Raw genomic sequence first — 22756 nt, forward strand, 5'->3', positions numbered from 1 at the left:
AAGGCGGACCGGGTTCTTACACGTCATCTCTCTCCACCAGGGGCCAGGCAAGTGACCAACAAAGAAACAAACCCAACTGCATCGTGCCTGCTCAAACAGAAAGCAAAGCCACCTCCTAAGAAGGGTAAGACCACAGGAAGGGAGGAGAAAAAGAAAGAAGCCATAAGCACTTCCGGAAGAAGAGAAGTCTTCCCAGTGTGAAACGCAGATAATTTAATGGCATTTACTTGACTTTCCCCTCTCAGGGTCTGGCTTCAGAAAATCAAATTACAAAGTCATCATCACATCCTAGATTTATTACAACTGACCTGCAGGCAAAAGGATAGAACTATTACATAAACACTTCGATTCCATGTATATATCTTAAATAGAGGAAGAATTCAAACAAGAATACAGGATAAAATATTCCAAAGCTCCAAGAAGCAGTTATGTTGCTGAGCTCCGTTTTTACAGACAAATAAGGCAATATCCCTGCACATCAGCTTTTTGATAACTTTTATACATTTTTCTATGGTACAAGAGGAAAACAACCAGCGCTCACAATGTACAGTTCTTACACTATCTTCACAGTTTGTGAACACTATACACCCTTTTGTTTTAATAAAGATACATTGTAATAAACTCCTTGCCCTTAAGTTTATAGTTTATAATAATCTATGATTAATACACTAAAATTGCCTTTTTATGTGGTCATCCACACAACAGAACGGTCAGATCAGCTCCTGGACAGTCAGAACTGCTTTTATCTCCACTTGTATATGGCAAAGTGACCCTACGTGGAGCCAGACGGAGGGCTGACAGCAGAGAAACAGGCCCCTCCTGAGTCCCGGGAGCAGTGGAGGACGATGGCTTGGCGTGGTCAGAGGAAGACAGCAGTGCTTCCTTTCAGAACACTGGGAAGTCTGGGGTTTAGATGCCGTTGGGGAGAAAAAAGGAAAATCAGGCAAGTGGACCAAAGCGACAAACCACTCGTGAATTCCGAAATTTACAGGGATGTAACTTTAAACAGCACCATTCTCCCTTGGTTGTTGAGCAGTGTTTGTGACTGTCACTCTGGGAGGAGACACAGCAACGCCCACCGGCAGTCGGGTCTGTCACGGCACCACCTGCACCTCAGACCAGGGCTGTTTCCTGCTCCAGCGTGCTCGGACGACTCACGGTGCTGCCTGCCTGACGGCCACGCGGACGCTCCGTGCCAGGGAGGCCGGGAGGCACCCAGGAGACCCGGCTCGGGGGCAAGCGAGAGGGGCAGCAGGAGATGGCAGACTGAAACGGCTTCTTGTAGCTATTCTGGGTCGGTTTGGGGTTTTTCAGGTTTTGTTTTTTTTGCAGAATTCCAATTCCAAGAAATGATGGTGACTTGCTAGAGATTCTTGCAGGTGATGCGCTTAGCCAGCCCTGCCTTCTAGAGCCATTCCAGATCCTCACCTGTCAAACATGTCTCTAGAAAGGATGTTCCCACGTCACCGCCCCACACTTCTCAGCCTTTTAACCAGAAGAGCCTCTGAGAGATTTGCAGCTAAAAAATCCTCGGCAAGGAACATCCCTGGTAATCATAAAGGTTTTTGATAATGGGGGGAAAAAGGCAAAATATGGATTAAGCAAAAACCATAGAGCGGCAACAGACCACACACATAGGGAAAGAGATTAAGAAGCTGAGGACCTGGACCAGTGATGTCAAACAACTGAGATTTGGTCTTTTGCTGCCTACAAGACATCTTTAATCAATCAAGGCACATTGCTACTAGCTACTTCTCCCTGTTAGTGAGTTGTGATGGCTGAAGCATCCAGCTTGGGACCAAGGGGAAATATATAGCTGCTACGAGTTGTTCCAGATAAGAGACCAGAATTAAAAGCATCTGTAAACTTTGCCCTCCTACTTTCTTCTTCTTTCAGTCCTGGTGGTTTGTGGCAGGTGGAACATCAAGTTGGCAGCACACTGAATTCTGAGGATGAAAATCCTTAGGCTGAGCACCTTCTCTGACAGTGGCAGACTGCTGAGTCTTCCTGACAAAGAGCAGAAGGACTGGTGGAGGAGAAAAGAACACATTCTGTCCTGTCTCAATATTGTCATGTTCACCTCTCTGAACGCAACATGGTTTTTGGTAAAGATAAATTCTAATTTAACATGATATTTCAAACAGGAAATTTGGCTGAGCACATCGATACCCAAACATCGACAGTGGCTGTGAAGCAACAGAATATCACGTCAGTAAATCTATTGCACTTGGTGAAGAAAGAAACCACCCCCCCTGCCCCCAGCCCCAGGAGCAGCATGCCTCGGCGGCGGTGCACGCCCTTCTCACCCCGGCACGTCCATCACCGTGCGCTTCCAGTCTCTGGAAGTCTGACAAAACACCACTCCAGTAGCTGCGTCTCCAGGTTTCGAGTCTAGAAATGAATTTGAGATGTGATCTAATCACAGTCACCAAACTGATCGTACGAACTTCCACATTTCATGAGTATGTTCTTCACGAAAGAGCAGGATGCGGTCTCTCTGACCAGCACTAACACTGTGTGACCGACCGAGCGTTACGGGGATGCATGTCGAGGTGACGGGAGTCTACAGACATGATGGGAACGAACACCAGTCTTACTGCACGTGGTGTCTGGGCGAGCAATAAAAACACTGTGATGCGGGATGAAGGTTCTTCACGTCTTGCTTCCTCTCAGCCCTTTTCTCTAGAGTCTGACGTGGCGGCGGCCTCAGTCCACATACATGGGGGAGCTGGGGGTAGCGGGCATCTGATCCAGGATCTTGCAGACATAGCATGCGACCTCCACAGCTCGCTCCTCGTACATCAGGATAAAGGGGTGTTTCTGCAATAATATTGAAAAAACAGAAGAAACAAAAGAAAAATGATCAAGATTTGCATTAGAGCTCACGCTGCACTCTTCCCAGGGGCGGTACAGCACAGAACGGAAGGCTCCAACCAGTACAGCCCTAACTCCCCAGCACAGCAGAGAGACACGAGTGGCCTGGACCGGATGCAGCTGTGTTATTAGCGGGGGCACGCGCCCAGATGGGACCCGCTCTGGGTGAGCCGCCCTGGCAGTGAGGTCTGGAAGCCTCTCCGTATCCCAGGGCGTGTACGCTCCTCAGCATGAAATACAGCTGGAGCCTCTGCCGCCGTCTGGGAGCCGAGAAGAACCACGCGCACACCAGCTGCTGCTCTTGGGGCACGGGCAGAAACTCCAACCTCCCCTATCTCCACAGACTGGGCAGACAAACCTTCCAGAAACGTTTCAGTTCCAACCTTCTGACCCCCTCTGCAGAAGAGGCTCAGCAGAGAGTCTCCTATGAGCGTGTGCCCCGCACTCTCCAAAGCCCGCAACTACAAGCCCAGTTTCTCATCCTCTGTCTCTACCGACAGTGTCTTTCATGGCTTCTCTAAGCAGTGACTGAATAGCTTCAGTCATCGCTGGGGCTGCCCAGAAGTTTTACTGAGCTTCCTTGGAGAGCTAGAAGCCAAGGGTGACAGGGGAGTCTTTTATTAAAATACTCGCACATTATTAGGCCATAGTACCTTCTTCGCTGCTGAGAACAATGCCCCACCCAGTAGACTGAGTAAAAAGTCCAGGCCCCATGGAAGGGCGAGAGCTCTCCCAGAGATGGCCGTATGATGTAAATGCGCATGAGGGCCTTCAATAAAGGCAGAGTAAGCACAGTAAGTTCTCACGGGCGCGTTACATACACACAGACCGCGCGGCGGAAAACGGCTCCTTAGAGTGGATGTGAAAGTTCTTGACGGGAAATTTTATAACATGTCAAGGCCAAAATTTTCCATGAAAATCTAGTTGGGGAATTAGTAAGAAAATCAGACCTACAAATGTTCTCTTTCCAAATATCTTTGTTTCAAAACATTTAAAAAATTGCTCAGTAAGGCCGCGCTGTCCGTGCCAGAGAGAAGCAGCATGCTGGCAGATGCAGGGGAGGAACAGCGGGAATGCCCAAAGTCTCAGACTCACCAGAAGTTCCTTATACTTTGGCCTTTTGGATTCATCCTTCGTAAGGCTAAAATAACATAAAAATCAACATCATTAAAATGGAGACACATTTACGCAAGTATTTTGCTTTTCACAAGCAAAATATTACCAACAAACAACTAGTTTTTTTCCTTTGGAGACAAAGTAACAAAGCAGACAACCTGCCAAATATGAAATGCACACAAAAAATTAGTCTACAATCTAACAATTTATCCTTAAGATATTCAGTGTAGGAGCGTTAGTGAACAATTAGAAACAAGATAATTGTTGAAAACTGGATAAATTACGGCACAGCTACGTGTCAGAACACCATGTAGTGGAACGTATGACTACAAGTATGAAGTTGTAACTTATGTGTCTGTGTGTGGGTGTGCGTCTAGAAATCTAGCATACATTTATAAAGGTATCACCTAAGAGAAACCAGTAACCCAGCAAGTCCAGGAGGTAAACTATATATGAGTTTTATAAACTTATCCTTGGAATTAAAACCTTTCGCACTCTGTATCGTAATCCTGTGCGCTTTGGTCCAAAAGTTTACGAGAGTACAATTCACTATGGACACACTGACACATTAAAGCCCCTGCCCTGCTGGTATCTTCCCCTTGAATTCCACCCTGTCTAATCAGTGTTGCCAGAAGTATTTTCATTTTGTTTGTTTTCATCTGCTCTGTCTTGGTCCATATCTTAATCGCCACTCTCCTCCAACCTCAATTAAATTCATTTCTTACCATCAGAAGTTAATCCTGATGGCACAGTTCCACTCTGTCTAAACTCAGTGCTGTTCTTCGTGTCTTGCACCTTTTGCAGTGGCCACGTGCTACACAGAAGCCCTCTTTGGGAATGAAGGCCTTACTTCTCCACTGCTGGGAGTCCTGCCAGCAGACAAGCCTCAGATGTCATCTCTAAGGGATGACAGCTGCAGAGAGCCACCGAAGCCTTCCTGGGGCAGCCTGTATCTAATGCCTGATCCACAAAGGCACAAAGAAATCCAGGACCCTCCTCCACGTCCAGCCAACCTTGGAGGGCCATCCCAGCTTCAGAGCTTCCCACAGGGCGGGTGGAGGCCTTTGCTGAGACCGCAGTGCAGCCCAGCTCTCCTTCTCCTGGTCCCCTTTCTGCCGAATCCCTTCGCTAATTGTTGCCCCAAACATCACTGCCATTCAGCAAACTCCCTGTACGATCATCACTGTCCCCAAAGCCTGCTTTCCAGGGAACCAACCTGCAATACTCTTCTGCTGGGCTTACTTTTCTTCTTGGTCAAATACATCTTTTCAAAACAATCTATGAATGATAACCTCTTAGGCTTTCCATTCCTGGGGGGAAAAAATCTAGTTTTCTACTTATTTTGAATGATAATTGAGTGCCCAGGTACAAAACTTCAGGATGAGGCTGACAATTACTTCCCAGCACTCTCTAGCTACAACTCCACTGTTTTCTGGCAATCATTGCTCTTGGTAACAAGTCTGCTGTCAGTCTAATTACTTAACTCTTCACAGATACTCTAAAGTTCTCCTCCTGTTGACTTTTACTTCACTATTGCTCTGCAATTTCGCTTCAGTGCATTTGGGTATAAATTTACCATTGTTTATTGTACGTGATACAAAGACTGTAATTTCAATCTGAGCACCTATCCTAAATCAATTCTCAAATGTTTTCTACTATTATCTCCTTAAACACTGATTCTCCACTTTCAGAGTTGTCTTCTGTCATTTCCATTGTATACATCTTTGAATTACTCATTCTGTTCTCCCTGATTCTCAACTGTTCTTCCACACATTTTAGTCTATATCATGCTGGGGAAACCCTTGAAACCTTTTCTCCAGTTTCCCAACTCTGTCTTCAAGTGTCTCCAATCCAGAGTACATCAAATGTGTTATATTTTTTTATCAATAGCTCTGTTTTTTTTCATTTCCACATCTAACCATTTCAATTTGTTTACTTCTTCCTCAGTCTTAACTGAATTTACACCTTTATTTCCTTGGGCATCTTAAATATACTTATTTTTAAAGTGTTTTTTAGACTATTCCATAAACTTGTCTTGATTAAAATTAATATTCTAGTCTGTTGCTTTTCTTAACATTAGACTTCATGCTTCTTGATCTTTTTTCATTACTGCCCTTCCTGCCTGTGAAGTTTAAATACTGAATATCTACTACAAATCATTATACTATCCAAGATTTTCTATCTCTCCAGGATGGATTTTTGCCCCTTTGGGGGTGATAGCACGCCATTAAGAATGCATGTTCTAGACAGTTTTCAACTTAAAAATAATGATCAGATATGCATTATAAAAATACATTTAAAAAATACAACTCTGACAAAAAAGAAGGAAAATGGCTTGGAACAAGGTGATACTGGATTATGAGGAAACCAAGCAGGAATCCAAATGATCCAGGTTAGAGGTAAGAGGAATGCCCAGGGCTAGCAGAAGGGACACTGGACCGTTGTGGAGAGCTGAGATAAGCATATCACAAAAACAGACAAAGCTCAGCTGCAGGCCCTAATGGTTCAGAAAGCGGTGGAACTACACACCTACTTGGGGAAAACAATGTGATACTGATGGCTATAACCAGTGTTCATGGGAGAGAATTTGCACCAAGGGACACAGAAATAAAAAATATACAAATATATACAAACCCAAAACCAATAAGGAGATCAGGAATTAGAGAGCAGCCCTGGCACTGTTCTCCAGGTGGCCGTTTTAGACGCCACACTCTATGACCCACTCAGACTCCTTTACCCAGGTATTCCGTTACAGTGGGATGTGTAAAATGACCACGTTTGCAATTATATACTGTGCATATGTGTGCAAAGTGGTAAAACTAGACGGTTTTTAAAAAGGAAGCAGCACCCAATCTGAGTCATCCTTATGGCCTTCTCCTGTCTAGAAAATCTTGAGGGGTTCCTCACCCCTCTGAAAACCAACACAAAAGTAGAATTTGGTTAGAAAAGATGAAAGGGACTTGAAAACTGGAGTCAAACAAATATTTTCTCAATTTTCAAAAAGAGGGCAATGCTAGACTATGAAACCTAAGTCTTAGTCTCATAGGACCTAAAAGAGTGGAGAGAGAATCAGCATTCCTGGAAAGAAAAAATTATGAGGAAAAGAAAAGCATTTTCAAGAATGAAAAGAAGAATACACAAAATGCTCTGGCTTTTTGCACATAAATATATTTAACTTTTAAATCATGCTGGATAAACAGAATAATGAAAAAATATTCAAATGATAACTAAACAGGTTTTATTTAAAATATAGATTGAAACAAGCACAAGGTGTGACTGTATTGTTGCCATATCAGTATATATTTATTCTTACACGCTACACACACACACACACACACACACACACTCTTGTTAAAAGGTGAACATTAGACGTGGGGTTCATACCTTCCTTGGAACAAGATCGCAGTGAGCCATTGTACTATTCTACCAGTTGAGCGCTGGGCCCGACTCCATACACCCAACTGTGTCCCGTGTTGTGTCAGAGCAGAGAGCCACCCCTGAGAGCCTGCTCTGGTAGGGCTGTGACTTAGTAAAAGCTTCCAAGTGACTGTGGTACAACTGCACTGTTAGAACCACAGCAGAACAGGACGACCAGTCTCACCTAGGCTGTACTGCCTGCACATGGTACTAGAAGTCTGGAGGCAGCAGCCTCTCCACCACCCACATCTGGTTTTCATTAGCACCTGAGCAGTAGGTAAGAGTGTGCTGCCCCTCTAGGCTAGCTGGAACCTTCCATGTGACCCAGAATCCAGCTCAGAAGACACAGGGGTATGAAGGAGGCCCCCTTCTCAGGATAAAGTTGCAAAGGTGCTAATATTAAGTCATTACCTCACTGTTCTCTCACCAGATGTTGCTGAGTACCGTAAGCCAGATACTCACCACAAGTTAACAAAGTTGATGAAACTTGGGGAGAATTCCCTTTCCTCAGAGTTACTCAGCTGTGGAGGATCTCCTTTCACGACTTGTGTTAGCTGATCAAATACACTATTCCACTTTGGATAAGGAAACCGGCCTGTAGCCAACTCGTACTGAAGAGAACACAGAGAAAAAAGCAAAATACACTGAGCATTAATTAATACTCTTCACTGGAAAGGCTGCATTGCAAATCCAAACTCCAAGCAAAACTCTTGTAAAAGCCTTGAATTGAACCAAGATCAGGTTGAGGTGGAATCTTTAGAATTACTAAGGACAAGTGGAAGTGATATTTAGAAATCAAGATAGTACAGAGAATTCTGTATCAGCCAACCTGCAGGACCTGGGCCAAGGGAGAACATCCAACATTAGCCCAGACGCTGTCCCCATAAAGCCTCGGGCTGCTTCTTCCCCGTAAGGGATTCTGAAAGGCTGGTTTTACAACCTTTTTAGTACAAAGTCTGCACAATTTGTACCCATGTGAATGGAAAGCCATGTCCAGACAGTGGTCAAGTTCATTTCGAAGGTAAAACATTCAACAAACAAAACCGCAATCTGAGCTCAAAGGAAACTGTACAAATCCTGCCCCACAGCCATGCTGTAGTGACTACAGTTCCACCCACCAGCAGACACTACTCTGACTGAAGAAACCAAGTCAGCACCAGACCCTTCACATCCTGAGCCCCAGGAACAATGCTCAGCACAGTATCTCTAAACCAAACCAGCTCTGAACAATCTCGCAGGCCTATGTCCCAAACTGTTACGGGTCAAAGACATTTATGAACTGTATTTTCATCTTTCTCCCCCTCTGTTCTGAGGATAACAGAAACCTAGAAATTGTGCTTTTTCCAAGAAGTAGGACTGAATCTGAAGCGTGGTCTAAGGAATCCCAGTCCACGTGCACTGACAGGTGGCTGACAGTGAGGAACAGAGAGCACTACCAACAGCGTGGGACAGAGAGCACTACCTGGGCAGACTGTTTCAGAGCTCCTTCAGCTGGGTACATCTGATTTTGTCCATTTAGTCAACCATTAAAGTACTAGTTTATACAATGAAAAGCAGGCAATCAAGCAAATATAAAGCCACCTTCGACAGAAAGCCAGCATGGCCTTCCTCCCCAAAAGATGGCCTCTTCCAGCTCAGCGCTGCCTCCACGCTCACACATCTGTGGGAGAGCAGGCAGGCAGGCACATGCAGACCCCACTCCTTTGGCTAAGGTTTCTTTTGGATAAAAATAGAAATGCTTGGGAAGAAGTATACCTTACTATTATTCACAGCAATAGGAAAGGAAATGGCTTTAAAAATTTGTGTTAAAACTTTTCACAGAACAAAATTTTGTTTTAATAATAAACTAAAAACTTGCTTTTTAAACAGAACCGGTTTGGACATAGATAGGTGCTTCTGAATCGTGAATATCCCTCATATGCAAACAGCTGCCTCAGTTGGAAGCTATAGGTCTTGCTGCAGTTTTTGGAGCAGTCACCAGACCTAGAGATTCCCAAGCTCCATGTTCCTTCCTGACTAAAGGGCAAAAGATCCCTTTCCCTTTAGTCAGAAGACTCCATGAGGTACCTCCCATACTTGGTCACAAGGGAAACTAGATGGAGTCTCCTGCAGAGGTGAGCTACCAGCCTTCCCAGCTCCCTATGGAGAATTCAGCAGGCGTGGTGGCATGACTCACCAAAGACAGCTCACAAAGGTACGTGATCCTCAGGAAGAGATTTCAGGACCATATAATAACAAGGAACGAATGAAGATTATTTAATAAGCTACAGAAAAAGCTCACTGCTCTGAACCTGCTAACTCCAGGCTCTGGGTCTTACTGAAGATGGGAAGAAAATGGAAGGAAAAGTTGAGGGCTGCCTACCAAACAGGACACAGCCCCACCTAGTGATGGAAAATTCACAGTGTAGAAGAAGCTATAGGAGCTCTCCCACATCAGAAAAGCGCCGCTGAGCCCTGGTGAACAGCCAGTGCAAGAAAAATCAATCTAAAACTTCAAAACACAATTCGGTAATAAGGAAATCAGCAAATAAATCTATTTTTAAAATACAACTAAAGTTTCAACAGAGTCTGTAAGTGAGGTTTATTTAATCGTGCTTGTTAGTTACAAATTAAGTGGCCTTCTTACTGTTCTTTCTCGGTGTTGTTCTAAGGGAGACACTTCATCTAACTGTCCCCTAGGTGGTTATCGGCCCTCAACAACGGAGTTACCTTCAGCTCATTCATTTGTGCCTTTTCTATTCAGGAGGAGAGGATTTCAAGCCGAAACTATCTTCATACACACAGACGTGTACCTGACACATACACTGTCCTCACTATTCCTGCTGGAGATGGGAGGGGCCGGGGTGCCTGGGGGCGGAGAGCTGACCTCCCTGGCCCTGTTCTCCGCGTAGCTCTGACTCCCAGCATCTGCCGCCAAGGGACGCAGAGCGACAGCGTGAGAGCCCTGGGCACTTCACAACGCCTTGAGGGAGATACCCAGCGCCAGTTTGATTTTTAAGGAAAAAAACTTGTTTTTCAACAATTAGAAAATATAGCCTCTACGATCACAGCCATGGGGTGGGGGCGGGGGCGGGGGCGGGGCGGGGAGAACTAGGCATATAAATTGAAGACCGGAAGAGAAAAGAGGTGTTCTTATGAGTGGCGGAGGCCTGGTTAAGCCTTCTTTCATTTTGAAATTTCTTGCCACGCTACTGTGACAAGGCTGAGTCGACGAGAACATACCAGTGTGATCCCCAAACTCCAGACATCAGAGCGGACGTCATATCCTTGTCGTGACGCACTCGGGTCTATTCTCTCGGGCTGGAACACAAAGAGAAGTCACGGTCACTCCTCCCGCACACCCTCCGGAGCAGGGCGAGGGAGCCGGCCGCAGCTGCGCGGGCGCACACCCGGAGGGCCCGCGGCCAGGCGCACTGCCACCGACCGGAAGCCCGGGCTCCAGGGAAAGCGAACAAGGTCGGAGCCGGCTCCACGGCTTCCTGCGTGAAGGGAAAACACGCCACTCTTCTGGCTCTTCCCCCTAAGGACTCACAAGGTTTACAAAGCTGAAGCTGACAACAGGCCAAGGGAGAAAAAGGAGGAACAAGGGAAAATAAAGAATTACAGGGCCGGATTAGTAGCAAGTAATGCTAAAAAATTAAGGGGGAAAAAAAGAAAAAGAGATTAGGTCTTCTGATCTTACCACTCTTTGCTTCAGTGAGTAAGGCCATATACCACAATACGTGAGACACAAAAGCAAACGTGAAAAAAACCAGAAAATACTTTGAGATGAATGAAAATATCAAACACCAACATTTAAGGGATTCAGAGAAAGTACTGTTCAGAGGGAAATGTACAACTGTAAACACTTATATTAAAATGAAGAAACATCTCAAGTAACATAACTTTATTCAGTAACTAGAAAAAGAGGAACTAAAATCAAAGATAGAAGAAAGGAAATAATAAAGATTAAAGTAGAGATCAATGAAACAGAATTAAAAAACTAAAGAGAGAAATCAAAGAAATCAAAAGTTTGTTCTTGAAAAAGATAACAAAATTGACAAACCCTCTAGACTATAAAAAAGCGAGATGAAAACTAAAATCAAAAATCCAAGTGGAGACATTACTACCTACTTCATAGAAATAAAAAGAATTATAAGAGAAAAAAATCATAAGAGAATACTAAGAACAACTGTATGCCAACAACAAGATAAACTAGATGGAATGGAAAAATTCCTAGAAACACACAAATTACCAAAACTGACTCAGAAGAGTTAAAAAATCTGACCTGTAACAAGCAGAGACTGAATCAGTAATAAAAAGCCTCTTAACAAAAATAAACCTTACAGGAACTGCTAAATAATTTCTTTACCAGACATTCTGAAAACCTGAATGGTCATACAAAGGGAAAAAAGTGAGTATGATGTTTTAGTCTTGTTAACAAGTAGAAAAGGAATATATCCTGAAGAATAGTTCTTTTGAAACCAAAGTGACTGAGTGAATCAGTGTTACCAAATTTGTTAAACACATCAAAGGAAAATACAGCAACAATTTCTTAATGTTGATGAGATATATAACTTAACTAGATTTCATGCCTAATAGGCTGCATATAATTCAAGAGAAGATTATATTAGGATTTGAGAAATACCCAAGATAAAAAATAAATTGGCATATTTCAGTAAGTATTGCTATGAGATCTTCTTTCTGTTGCTAATTAAAACTATCTTACACACTAACATGGAAGGGCTTCTATAGTAAAAGGAAAAGAGGTATGAGAGGAAATGATATAAAAGAGAAACTAAGGTGACTTTTTAGAAGTCTCTTCACGTTGGAAGGTAGCAGAAGGGAAGGGTAAGCGGGTACTGGGTGAAGGAATCCTTTGAAAATGAAAAATAATATCAATTATGCATTTGGGGGAGGAGAACAAAAGAAAAAATTTGAGGAAATTAGTTTCTATTTTGCGAATGTTTCAACTGCTTAAAAGGGAAAAGGCATGTCTGTAAGCATTACAGTTGGTGAGATAACCTAAGGCGACTGGCACTGTAACGTGACGCAATACAAGGCGCACACCGTCTACGGAGCACCTGTGCCCAGCATGACGACCTGACACTATGCGTGCCGGGGCAGTCAGACAGGCCCAGAGTGAAGGATGTTCCAAACAGCCCCCCAGAAAGTCAAAGCCGTGGGGTGGGGTGGGGTGGGGAATGGTCTAGACCAATTTAGATTAAGATTAAAAAGTGTAACTACTAAAAGCAATGTATAACATTGATGTGATCCTCAACTGACATCGAAAAATTACATTTATTTTGGACAAGTGGGAAATCTGAGTATAAACTACGTATCAGATGATATTATAAAATCCTTGTTAATGTCTCTAGGTTTATGTCTTAGGTGTGGTAATGGTATCATGGTAATGCAGAAGAATGCTCCTTTTCTCAGGACATGTGCACTCAAGTGTTCAGAATGAAATTCATGATATCTGCAGCTGACTTCCAAATGGTCCAGAATATATATATATATTTTTTTTTTTCTGGTGTGTCTGTACACACACACATACATATATTAGTACACACATATATGTGTGTATATATAAATGTGTGTGTGTGTGTATATATATATATAGAGAGAGAGAGAGAGATGAGGAGGTGGCAAAATGTTAACAACCGGTTTATGGAAAACTTATGTTTAAAGTCTACGTTTTATACACTTTTTACATTAAATAATCTGTTAGGAAATCACAATTCCGAAGACTAAAGACAAACGGCAAATCTTAAAGAGACAAGATACATTTCCAGTATCTCCTGTCAAGCAAGGTATATGAAAGAAGAGTCAAGACACTTGGAGGCTTTTAAAATGAATGCTGACTGCACTCCTGTCCATCTGAAACAGGCCTAGGAGACAGCCAAGGACAGAGGCTTTTCTCTTGGGCCGGGAGAGAGGAGAGGCAGAGAGTTTCTTTTCAGCCCGCTTATTCCAAAGCTGCAGGTGGTTAGCAGGAAAAAAAAGCCCTGCACCTTCCTGGGCCTGTGGACCTTATTTCTACACAAAAACTCAAAGTCTACTTCTTTCTTAAAAGTTACCTGAATTCAAATATTCAGCTCTATTGGAGGTGCAATTGCATTTTTAAAATCTGCATTAATTAAATATAATTCTTAGGCAATGTTACATAGCAAAAACACTTGTCAGCCTTAGTACTGAGAAAAGCCCTAGAAGTGTAGTTAATAGCTTCAGGGCATCATTACTTAATGTGCAAATTATATGAATTCTCAATGCCCCATGTTTCTTCTTTTTTATTTCATACTTTTGAACTTATTGCCCCATTTATTCTTAATTACAATGAATGCAAGGTCTTCCATATTTTCTGAAGACTGCCTGGCCAATAGACATCCACAAAGCCGCGACTTTAAATGAAGGTCTCTTTTTGTATTCACACACACACACACACACACACACCCCTCTTTCATTTTCATTTGTAGAGAGGGTGACATGAAAAGATATAACAAAACAAAAACAGGGCATTGAAAGTTGCAACAATTCTAAAATATTGTCAATAACCAAAAATGTTCAAATATAATGTCTTTCAAATACAATGACCAGAGTATATAAACAGGCCACAGAACATGTACAAAAAATATCTGTAATAAACATAATGCTGGGCCTCACATTATTTACAGATGGGGAGATAAAGGAAAAGAATTGATGCAAAATTTACTTTCAGATGATGATGAAAATAAAATGTGTTCAAGTTTTTGAAATAAGTGTGAAATCTAGGGTAGCTAGCCCACCCAGCCATAAACAAGGTAAAAAGCTGTAATATGCAGCCTGTGATTTTTCTTAATTTTCTACTGCTTATAGCACTGGGTATAGAAGTATATAAATCAAGAAAGAAAGTAACAAATAAGAGAAGAGAAAAAATTTGTTCAATTCAAAGCTAATCTTTAGTTTAAAAGAGTCTACGAAGATTAAAACAAAAACTGCTGACAGGAATGCCTCGATAAGTGACTGCAAACCTATGTGTATCATTCAGAGCACCGTGCTGGTCTCCAAAGAACATGCCACAGCAAAGAGACACCAACACCTAGGGGGAAATGTTTAAAATACAGACACTAAATTTCTGCTCAAAAATAGATCGAAGCCCAGGCTGTAGCAAAGTGCAGCAAACACCTTGGGACAGGTGAGTGTGACGTGCATCGAAGGATGGTAGAGGTCAGTCTCCTCGAAGAGAAAGAGGACCCAGGCTGGGAACCGGCTAAGCCCTACCCTCACGCGGGTCAGCATGTGTTTCATCCACCTCTAAAGAAGGAACCGGTAATATTCAAGACAGAGCCGCAGACCCCATGACACATACTGCAGGCTATGAGGAACTCAGGTCTTCCCGGAATTCTCTAACCGGGAATAGCATCACTTCTCACATCAATGTGTCCACTAAATACCATCTCCTACAGTCAAGACAGAATACGGGGTCGAGAAATACAGAGAGGCCGTCTAAGAACTATCCATTTGGTTGATTAATAGAGTAGCATATAATGAAAAAATGGTAATCAGAGAAGACCATGATGCTTAGGGCCAGACAAGAGAAAGAGAGTAAGACCATATAAGGGAGTTCACTGGGATAATTTCACCAAGTTTCACAGAGAAGCTAGAACTCAGCTTGGCTTTAGGGAAGAGGAAAATATTCTAGCACGGTGAAACTGCACGACCAGAGGCAGACTCCTCAGAAGTACAGCACCAAAGGGCACACGCTCTCTGAGCAACGATATCGAGCAAGAAGGTCTGGCCTCTGCACTTACTGCCATGTATGGCCTGCACCCAGCATCTCTTGTCTTGGCAATGGAGTCCACAAGCTGTCCACTGATGCCGAAGTCACAGAGTTTAATATTTCCACTTCTGTCCAGAAGAATATTGGAAGGTTTGATATCTGCAAGACATAGACATCATTCAACGTACAAGTAAATTGATCAAATGAGCTACGTTCTAACACTGTAAAGTACTTCAGGCAAAAATACTAAATTAAAAATCTTAGAAAACATTAAGTGATCAAATCTTTAAAATTCAGATACATAAGATGAAAAATTGAAAAAGCCACTTTCTGAATGCTGATACTTAAATACTCATTATCAAAAAAAATGCTTCAAAATAAATTTAGGCATTCTGTAAAGTTATCTTTGTTTTTATCAAGTGACATATTCATTTACTTGTTTCAAATTCATTACAACAAAACGTGATGAATGAATTTAATCTGTAAGAGTATTTTAAGCTACTTTATGTGTCCAAGACTATAAAACTAAATGCAAAGTATACAAATTATAAACCCACAATTTAGTCAAAGTAGAGCTTTATCTAACTTGAGAAAGTACCCAATCCAGTACATCTGAAAGCCCACAAGCTTTAGGGTTAGAAAAGCCAAGTTTCAGGATCTGGGTCTGATGTGCACAATGCAACCTGGGGCGAGCCACTCACCTTTCACTCAGCAACCACAATTTCCTCATCTATGGAATCATAGCAATAATTCCTAATTTATACGGTTGTGGAAGTTGAAACACCTACCACAGTATTCATACTCAGTTAGTGCACCCCCTTAGTAACTGTTTCTCCTTGAGAGATGTTTCTGATCTCAGACGGCTTCTTCACGTTTCTCGTAGCCAAGCCTTTTTAAGGTCTCCCTGGAGAGAGCAGATGCACTTCTGCCACTCTCGGAGTGTGTGTGCCTGTCTGTACACCTGAGAGAGCTGAACCCCTTCCATTTAGTTCTTCAGGCTTTGTATTACACAGTCTTGCCACACTGGCCCTTAGGTTATCCCCCCTTCCTCACTGATCATCAACTCACTGCCAGAATGTGCAAATCACCTACCTTACCAATTCTCCCCTCTTGCTCATTAAATTCTCTGTCCCTATCTCAATCCTTCAATCCATTTCCTTGTCACTGTCATGGATCAGTGAATAAAAAGTAAGGATAAAAATAAACAAAGGATATAAAAAAATGTCTATAACTCAGAAGGTAACTGACAAATAAACCCATAAAAGAGCTCTTACCACCATGGACACAGCTGACTGGCTATCAAACATCCACTCCTAACCACGCCACCCCTTCTAACAGAACTTCCATTTTACTGAGGTATCCATCCTCCTCTGTGTAGATCTATCCACATGTGCAAAGACTGGGTCCTGATCGGTCTAAGCTTGTCAGGGCAGCCTCATGCTCCTTGCTGAGGACTAGTTTAGGTGAAAGACACGAGGCAATTCTGATGAGACGAAGTATCAGAAATATGTAAGGAAGATTTTCTTGGTCCTAAGACAGCCACACAGGAAGAAAGAGCTTCTTCTTCAAAAGGCTGTCAAGTCTAGAAGTGAGACGGGACCCGCTTTAGTTGTTGTTACCCTGAGGATGGAGCCGGCATATTACGGAGGGCAGAGCCAGAAGAAGGGAGTGTGAGCCCTAATCACATGGTGCTTGGAGCCACCCCACCTGTAGACTCACTATGACAGGTAATGGGTTCCTTGAAGTTTAAGCCAGTTAACAAGATTTTCTGTTACTTGCAATCAAAAGCACTCTAACTGCAGCAAAAAAGCTAACTGATCCAAACTGGTAAAAAAAGACTGCTATAAACTCATCATTTTACTTAGTAATAGGAAAACCTGTTATTTTCAGAAATAACCAAAGTTATTTCTGAAGCCTTTCCCTTTTATTCGACCTCAGGCACTGTCTTAGTGCTTCACTGTGACCGCCGAGTATGCCTACGGTGACTGTCAAATGTCCTAAAGGTAATACTCTCATAACTACAAAACACAGCAAAAAAGGGAGAGAAAAATCCAAAACAAGAACAATATGTACAGAAGAGCAAAATAATTTTGTTTAGGGACCTAACCTTACATGATTTTAGGCCAAAAGAGAAAATAAGAAGGCCACCCAATATTATTTTTAACAAACATTAAGCCAAGAAAAATTCAGTGAAGTATTCTGATGTTCAAGATTACAGTGGTCCAGGGTCAACCCCAAATTAAAATTACTTAAGTAAATGCCCTAATTTCTTTAATCACAATCTTAGAATTCTTTACCCTTCAGACTTGAGGTTTTCCTTTCTCTGAACATGGCCTTTTACTTTCTGTCGCATTCATTGTCGGGCTGGACTACACACTGTCATGTGTTGTCTGAGGCTCATCCATTACGAATTTACTGAGGACTCTTCAAAGCCACCACCTCACAACCCTGAGTCTGTCAGAGTAATAAACAGTGCAACTACTTAACCTATTTGCTGAATTAAACTCAGGATTCCCACTGTCTTCCAGCAGATATACATCAGATGTTTGAATTTGGACCTGTGTCTAAAAAGGCCAAGATCACTGTTTTCACAAATACAAATGCTTTGGAGGAATTTCAGTGTATAATACTAATTCAAGAATCTTTCTCAATTTACAAAAATATCCTCTAAAGTAGAGAAGAAACACTTGACAGGGACAATAACGTGCCTTGGAAACGCTCGAGGGTACTATCCTGCAGGTTCTTCTCTGATGGTCCACCTCCTGCCTTATTTGTACAGACAGAGAAACATCCATTACCTATCAGGCAAGTGAATCATTATTTTTCAACTATGGGTAATAAGAACTTGAGGCAAGGTCTACTTCAATTTCTAGAGCCAACATTCTAATAAGTTAGACAGAAATTTATAGAATCCCAAAGGAAAAAAATCCTAAATTAAAGTTTAAGGGTACATATAGTATGTTTTGCTAAAAATACAAATATTTCAGGAAAACTTATACAATGCACTGTAATTTCAAATTATTTTTCTTATTAAGGAAAAATATTAATTTCTAGTCTATAAAAAACAATTCATACTCACCTCTGTGAATAATTTTCAAGTTTTCTTTTAAGTGGTTTAGTGCTTTCACAGTCTGTGGATAAAAAGCAGAGCTGGGATAAGCAATCAGTTTCCTTCTGATTGGCAGCACGGCGCGTGCGGTAATGGCTCAGGCAGTTCTCCGCATCTGTTAAGTGGGACATTTCAACCTCCTGGCCACTTTTTATCTTAACTGAAGATTCTGAATGATGATTTTAGACCTGAAAACTTAGTTGCCTTTACACACCTTTCCCTGACAGCTAAAAAAAAAAAAAAAAAAAAAAAAAAATCCTAACTCATATTTTAAAAAATAACTCATTAAAAAGTTTCATAATCTTTCTCATAGCTTCAAACTTTTCAAGAATAGATATACTTGGTAGGAAAGGTCCAACAGTCTGGTCCCATTATCAACCCTAGTTTAATAAGTTTTCCCAAATTTGCAGTTTCTCACAATCGTTCACCCTCATTGGGTGTTAGGCCTGCAATAATTTTGGCTGAACTAGAATGTATCATTCTGCTTGATCACGGCTCATGATCATAAAATTGAAGATTTCTTCAGGACGGAGGAAACAGAGACCTGAATTAAAATTTCTACGAACTAAAAGAGAAGAGAAGCACAGGCCGACCGTTTGAAAGGTCAGGTCCCGCTGCCCTCGGGCTGCTGGTGTCAGCAATGCAGAACACAAGCCTGCAGCATTTCCAACAGCCAGGGCTGTGTGTTCACCGGGTTATTCATGAGCAAGGAGAGATTTAACACAAATTTTAAATGTTGTGCTTAAGGTGAAGGATGATCACCTAGTCTAGAAATAAAGGCAAATATATAATAAATGAGTTATTAGTGTACGTATATTGCAGTATATGATAAAATAACTGTATTTATGTTTTACAGCTTCGTGACCATCCTGTCGTGGAGTGGTTAACAGCAGGATTCCAGGATCAGGCTGCATGGGCTTCAATTATTTACCACTTACAAATGTATGTATTTCAAAGCAAATTAATTACTTAACCTCTTCATGCTTCAGATTTGTCATCTGTAAAAAGGGGGTTACACTATTTACCATTGAGAGTTGCTATGAACATAAATGTCATAATATCCTGGCCTGATAATCAGCAAATAAATGCTCAATCACCATTAGCCAGTACCATTATTCTACTACTGTCCCATTATAATTATTATGAATAGTAACAAGTTCCAAGATAATATCTGGTTTGGCATACTGGCAAGAGATGACTAAATTGATCAACATAAAGTTTCATATACCTGTCTGAATAATGAATACGTTTCTAGTATAACCTTGTTTAAAATAGACAGTTTCCTTTTATAAAATTACATAAAAGGGTATGTATCTTAACATTTAGCTCATAAAAACAGTTAAATTATTTAGCTGAATTAATGCTTAAACTTAAAATAGTAACATGAGACCTATGAATCTTAAGATTATAATGATTAGAGTTTAATCTGACTTTAAAAATTCCATTTTTTTTACATCGCTTACAACTAAAATACAGTTCAGAAACTGTCTACATGTTATAATATTAATCCTTAGTGATTAAACAATAAATTGACAACTAACAGGGAGACCATATTGGTTGTGGAGAAGGCAGGGAAGATAGGAAATTACATGCAACTGGAATATGTCTCTTACAACTTCCTATAAATGCAGTTTACATATCCACTAACCCAGGTCATGTCAGTTCAGATTCTCAGGGGTTTCTAAGAAACTAATTAATTTTACTCTATCAAAATAATGTTTTTCCTTTTTGTGAAAAAATTGTAAATGACCTTTCTTAGCTAAAAGAACAAGAAAAAAATGATCATGAATTCACTTTTAAAACTCAAAAGCAAACAATAACTCTTTTCTTTTTGGTACTGTGGTAAAAGTGATTTGACGAAATTAGTAATGCTGGTTACTGAAATTAGTGGTCAACAATTTAAGTAGTTTAAACAGAATAGTCCAAATCTTAAACCACAGGGAACATACTTTGTCTAAGAGTTTCAATTAAGGGACTTCAAAGAGATTGCTGTAATTCTGATTAATTTAGGAATAACTGTGATAATATAACTTATTTTAAAATAGTTCAAGTAACAAGTGAAAGAGGAACAGGAAACTGCTTTTTCTAGCATTATTTATAGCACAATTATTACGGGTCACTGTGATTTTAATGAAAATACTGTAGTATTTATTATCAAAATGTATGATTCCAATATGTACTTTTCAATAATGACAATTATCAATGTAGTACTTTGAAAACTGTTCTTATGACTTGTGTTAATTACCCCCACAGAAGAGATTTTGTCTCTTTTCCTGTTATAAATGATTTTCCAGGAAGGTCTGTAACATTCTGTGAAGGGCATTCAGATGTGTGCATTCAAAACTCCAACAGCATCTTTGTATAAGTATATATAGAATGAACAATTTGAAAACCAGGTACTTACTGCTAAAGTGATTTTGCCTAAAATTTCTTCTGGAATAACATCATCTAATACACTATATACATATTTGTAAAACTTATCAAACGAGGTAGACATGAGTTCCATACAGATCCAACAGTCACCCTATAAAATAACAAATATCTGTTATTCTTATATATCTTAATATTAAGCATCACCTTTCCTTTACTTAAAATAGAAACACAATTAGAGAAGAAGCAATCTTTTTTTTTTAATCTTGAATTAGTGGTAATTTTTGTTCCTTATTAAAGCCCTGGACTGAATATTCTCATGTTTAAATGCAAACTTATTTTCCCAATTTTCCCCACTCGTAATTGTAAGGACGGGTACAGTATTACATAAAAAAAAACAAACTGTGGATTTCTGTAAAATTTTCAAACTCTGTCATAATTAAATACAAAAATAGAAAATATGTGGGAAACTGTTCAATTTCACTAACAAAGGAAATAGATTACACTCATCTTGAGAGACTATATAAAGTTCTTAAATTAGTAAAAACGGAAGGAAAAAAACACGTAAAGCAAACCCAGTGCCTACAGACCTTGCTCAAATGCCGCCTTCTCAGTGGCTAACACTTAAAATGCCTGACTGAAAACACAAGCCACCCCTCCTCAGCATCCCCTTACTGCTCTACTCTGTGTAGCCCACGTCATCTTCTAATACAAGATACAATTTACTTATTTATTATGCTCTTCACCAATCTTCCCTATAGAATATACACTCCACCAGGACAGCGGCTCAATAAACAGTCCCTACATGAACGAATGCTGCAGTCACTAAACCAAATCACTCAAAAACTACTGGCAGCATTACAGGGTGTCTTAAACCAGTTTGAAGGCACTCTCACAATAAAACAAGAGAAATAAACGTGTAGTTTATGCCCTTTGGTAGAGCCATCCCATTACTGGGAATCTAACTTGGACAGTTAAATTACAAAAGAAAAGACAGAAACAAAACAAAACTAGAAACCACTGAACTATCTCACAAGAAGAAATGTTACATTATTAAAAGGATTACCTAAAATGAAATTATTTTGAAATTTATACAGTTCAGGAGGTACGCACGAAGAAAGAGACAGTAAGCATATTCCACGCGTGCAATGCTGTGAAGCTACGTGCATGTATGAACGAGGACTACGAAGGACCTTATGGCAGTGAAAAGAGCTATCAGGATGATGACAAAACTTATCTTTAAATAATTTTGTACGTGGTAACTAATTCACAGATCCAGCTGTACCCTTGGAGATTTTCTACCACTAACTTGCTACCCCTACTCCTGATCTGACTGATTGTATAAGAGATCAGTGTCTGCTGAAATAAATTGGCTTGCTCAGAACAGCGCTGCTCATTAGTGACAGAGCCATGAACAGAATCCAGTTTATTCAACTCTCTCCTGTCAACACCTACAAGGCCAGGACACCTAACTTCCAGGCAGAGAAAGCATGTGCTGTGCAGAGTGCTGGGGGGAGGAACAGCACTCTTGCCGTAGGCCCGCCTCACAGCACTCATGCAGCTACGGGGCTTCCCAGGGTGCTCACCTGTAAAGCACATCTGACAGGGGAGCTTACACTTACTCAGATCTTTCTTCTTTAGGTCTCTTTTCCTTTTGAGTGCTCTTGCAGAGTAACTCTCACGAAAGACTGAGTAATGCTATTAACCCAAAACACACGCTTGAATTTCTTTTAATCTAAAGACACCACCTCAGTAGATTTACTAGAATTTTTTTATTAGAGAAAAAGATAGCGTATTTAATTCATCTTCTTAGAAAAGCAGTAAGGAAGGAGCATCACTTCAGTAATACAGTGAAGTGGAAAAATCACTTAAGAGTATGAAGCCCTGACTTACCCCTCCAGCCCCCCCTTTCTGCTCGTACAAGCTTGGGCCCCTCATCTATGAAATCTACAAAAATCCAGCAGAATTCACAAGCAAGTTTAACAAGGTTGCAGTACACAAGATAAACAAAAATCAACTATATTTCTATACATTAGTCACCAAACAAGAGGAAACAAAATCTTATAAAATATTATTAAAGCATCAAAATATTAAATACTTAAAGAATAAATTTATCAAAAAATGTGAAAGAT

General features: G+C 40.9%; 1 protein-coding gene across 2 annotated transcripts in view; it reads right to left on the reverse strand.

The window, feature by feature from the left end:
* Nucleotides 1-275: 275 nt before the first annotated feature.
* Nucleotides 276-22756, reverse strand: part of MAP2K4 (mitogen-activated protein kinase kinase 4) — a 90649-nt gene continuing 68168 nt past the window's right edge. For both annotated transcript variants that reach the window (XM_074342142.1, XM_074342143.1), the window contains 7 exons: nucleotides 20659-20778; nucleotides 18225-18276; nucleotides 15177-15304; nucleotides 10630-10707; nucleotides 7870-8018; nucleotides 3970-4015; nucleotides 276-2820 (listed from right to left, as the gene is read on the reverse strand). In XM_074342142.1, coding sequence (XP_074198243.1) covers nucleotides 2707-2820; nucleotides 3970-4015; nucleotides 7870-8018; nucleotides 10630-10707; nucleotides 15177-15304; nucleotides 18225-18276; nucleotides 20659-20778 — 687 coding nt within the window. In that variant the 3' untranslated portion in view covers nucleotides 276-2706. The remainder of the gene's footprint in view (nucleotides 2821-3969; nucleotides 4016-7869; nucleotides 8019-10629; nucleotides 10708-15176; nucleotides 15305-18224; nucleotides 18277-20658; nucleotides 20779-22756) is intronic.

This window comes from Camelus bactrianus, chromosome 16 (assembly GCF_048773025.1).
Source record: "Camelus bactrianus isolate YW-2024 breed Bactrian camel chromosome 16, ASM4877302v1, whole genome shotgun sequence".
Classification (NCBI taxonomy): Eukaryota; Metazoa; Chordata; class Mammalia; order Artiodactyla; family Camelidae; genus Camelus; species Camelus bactrianus.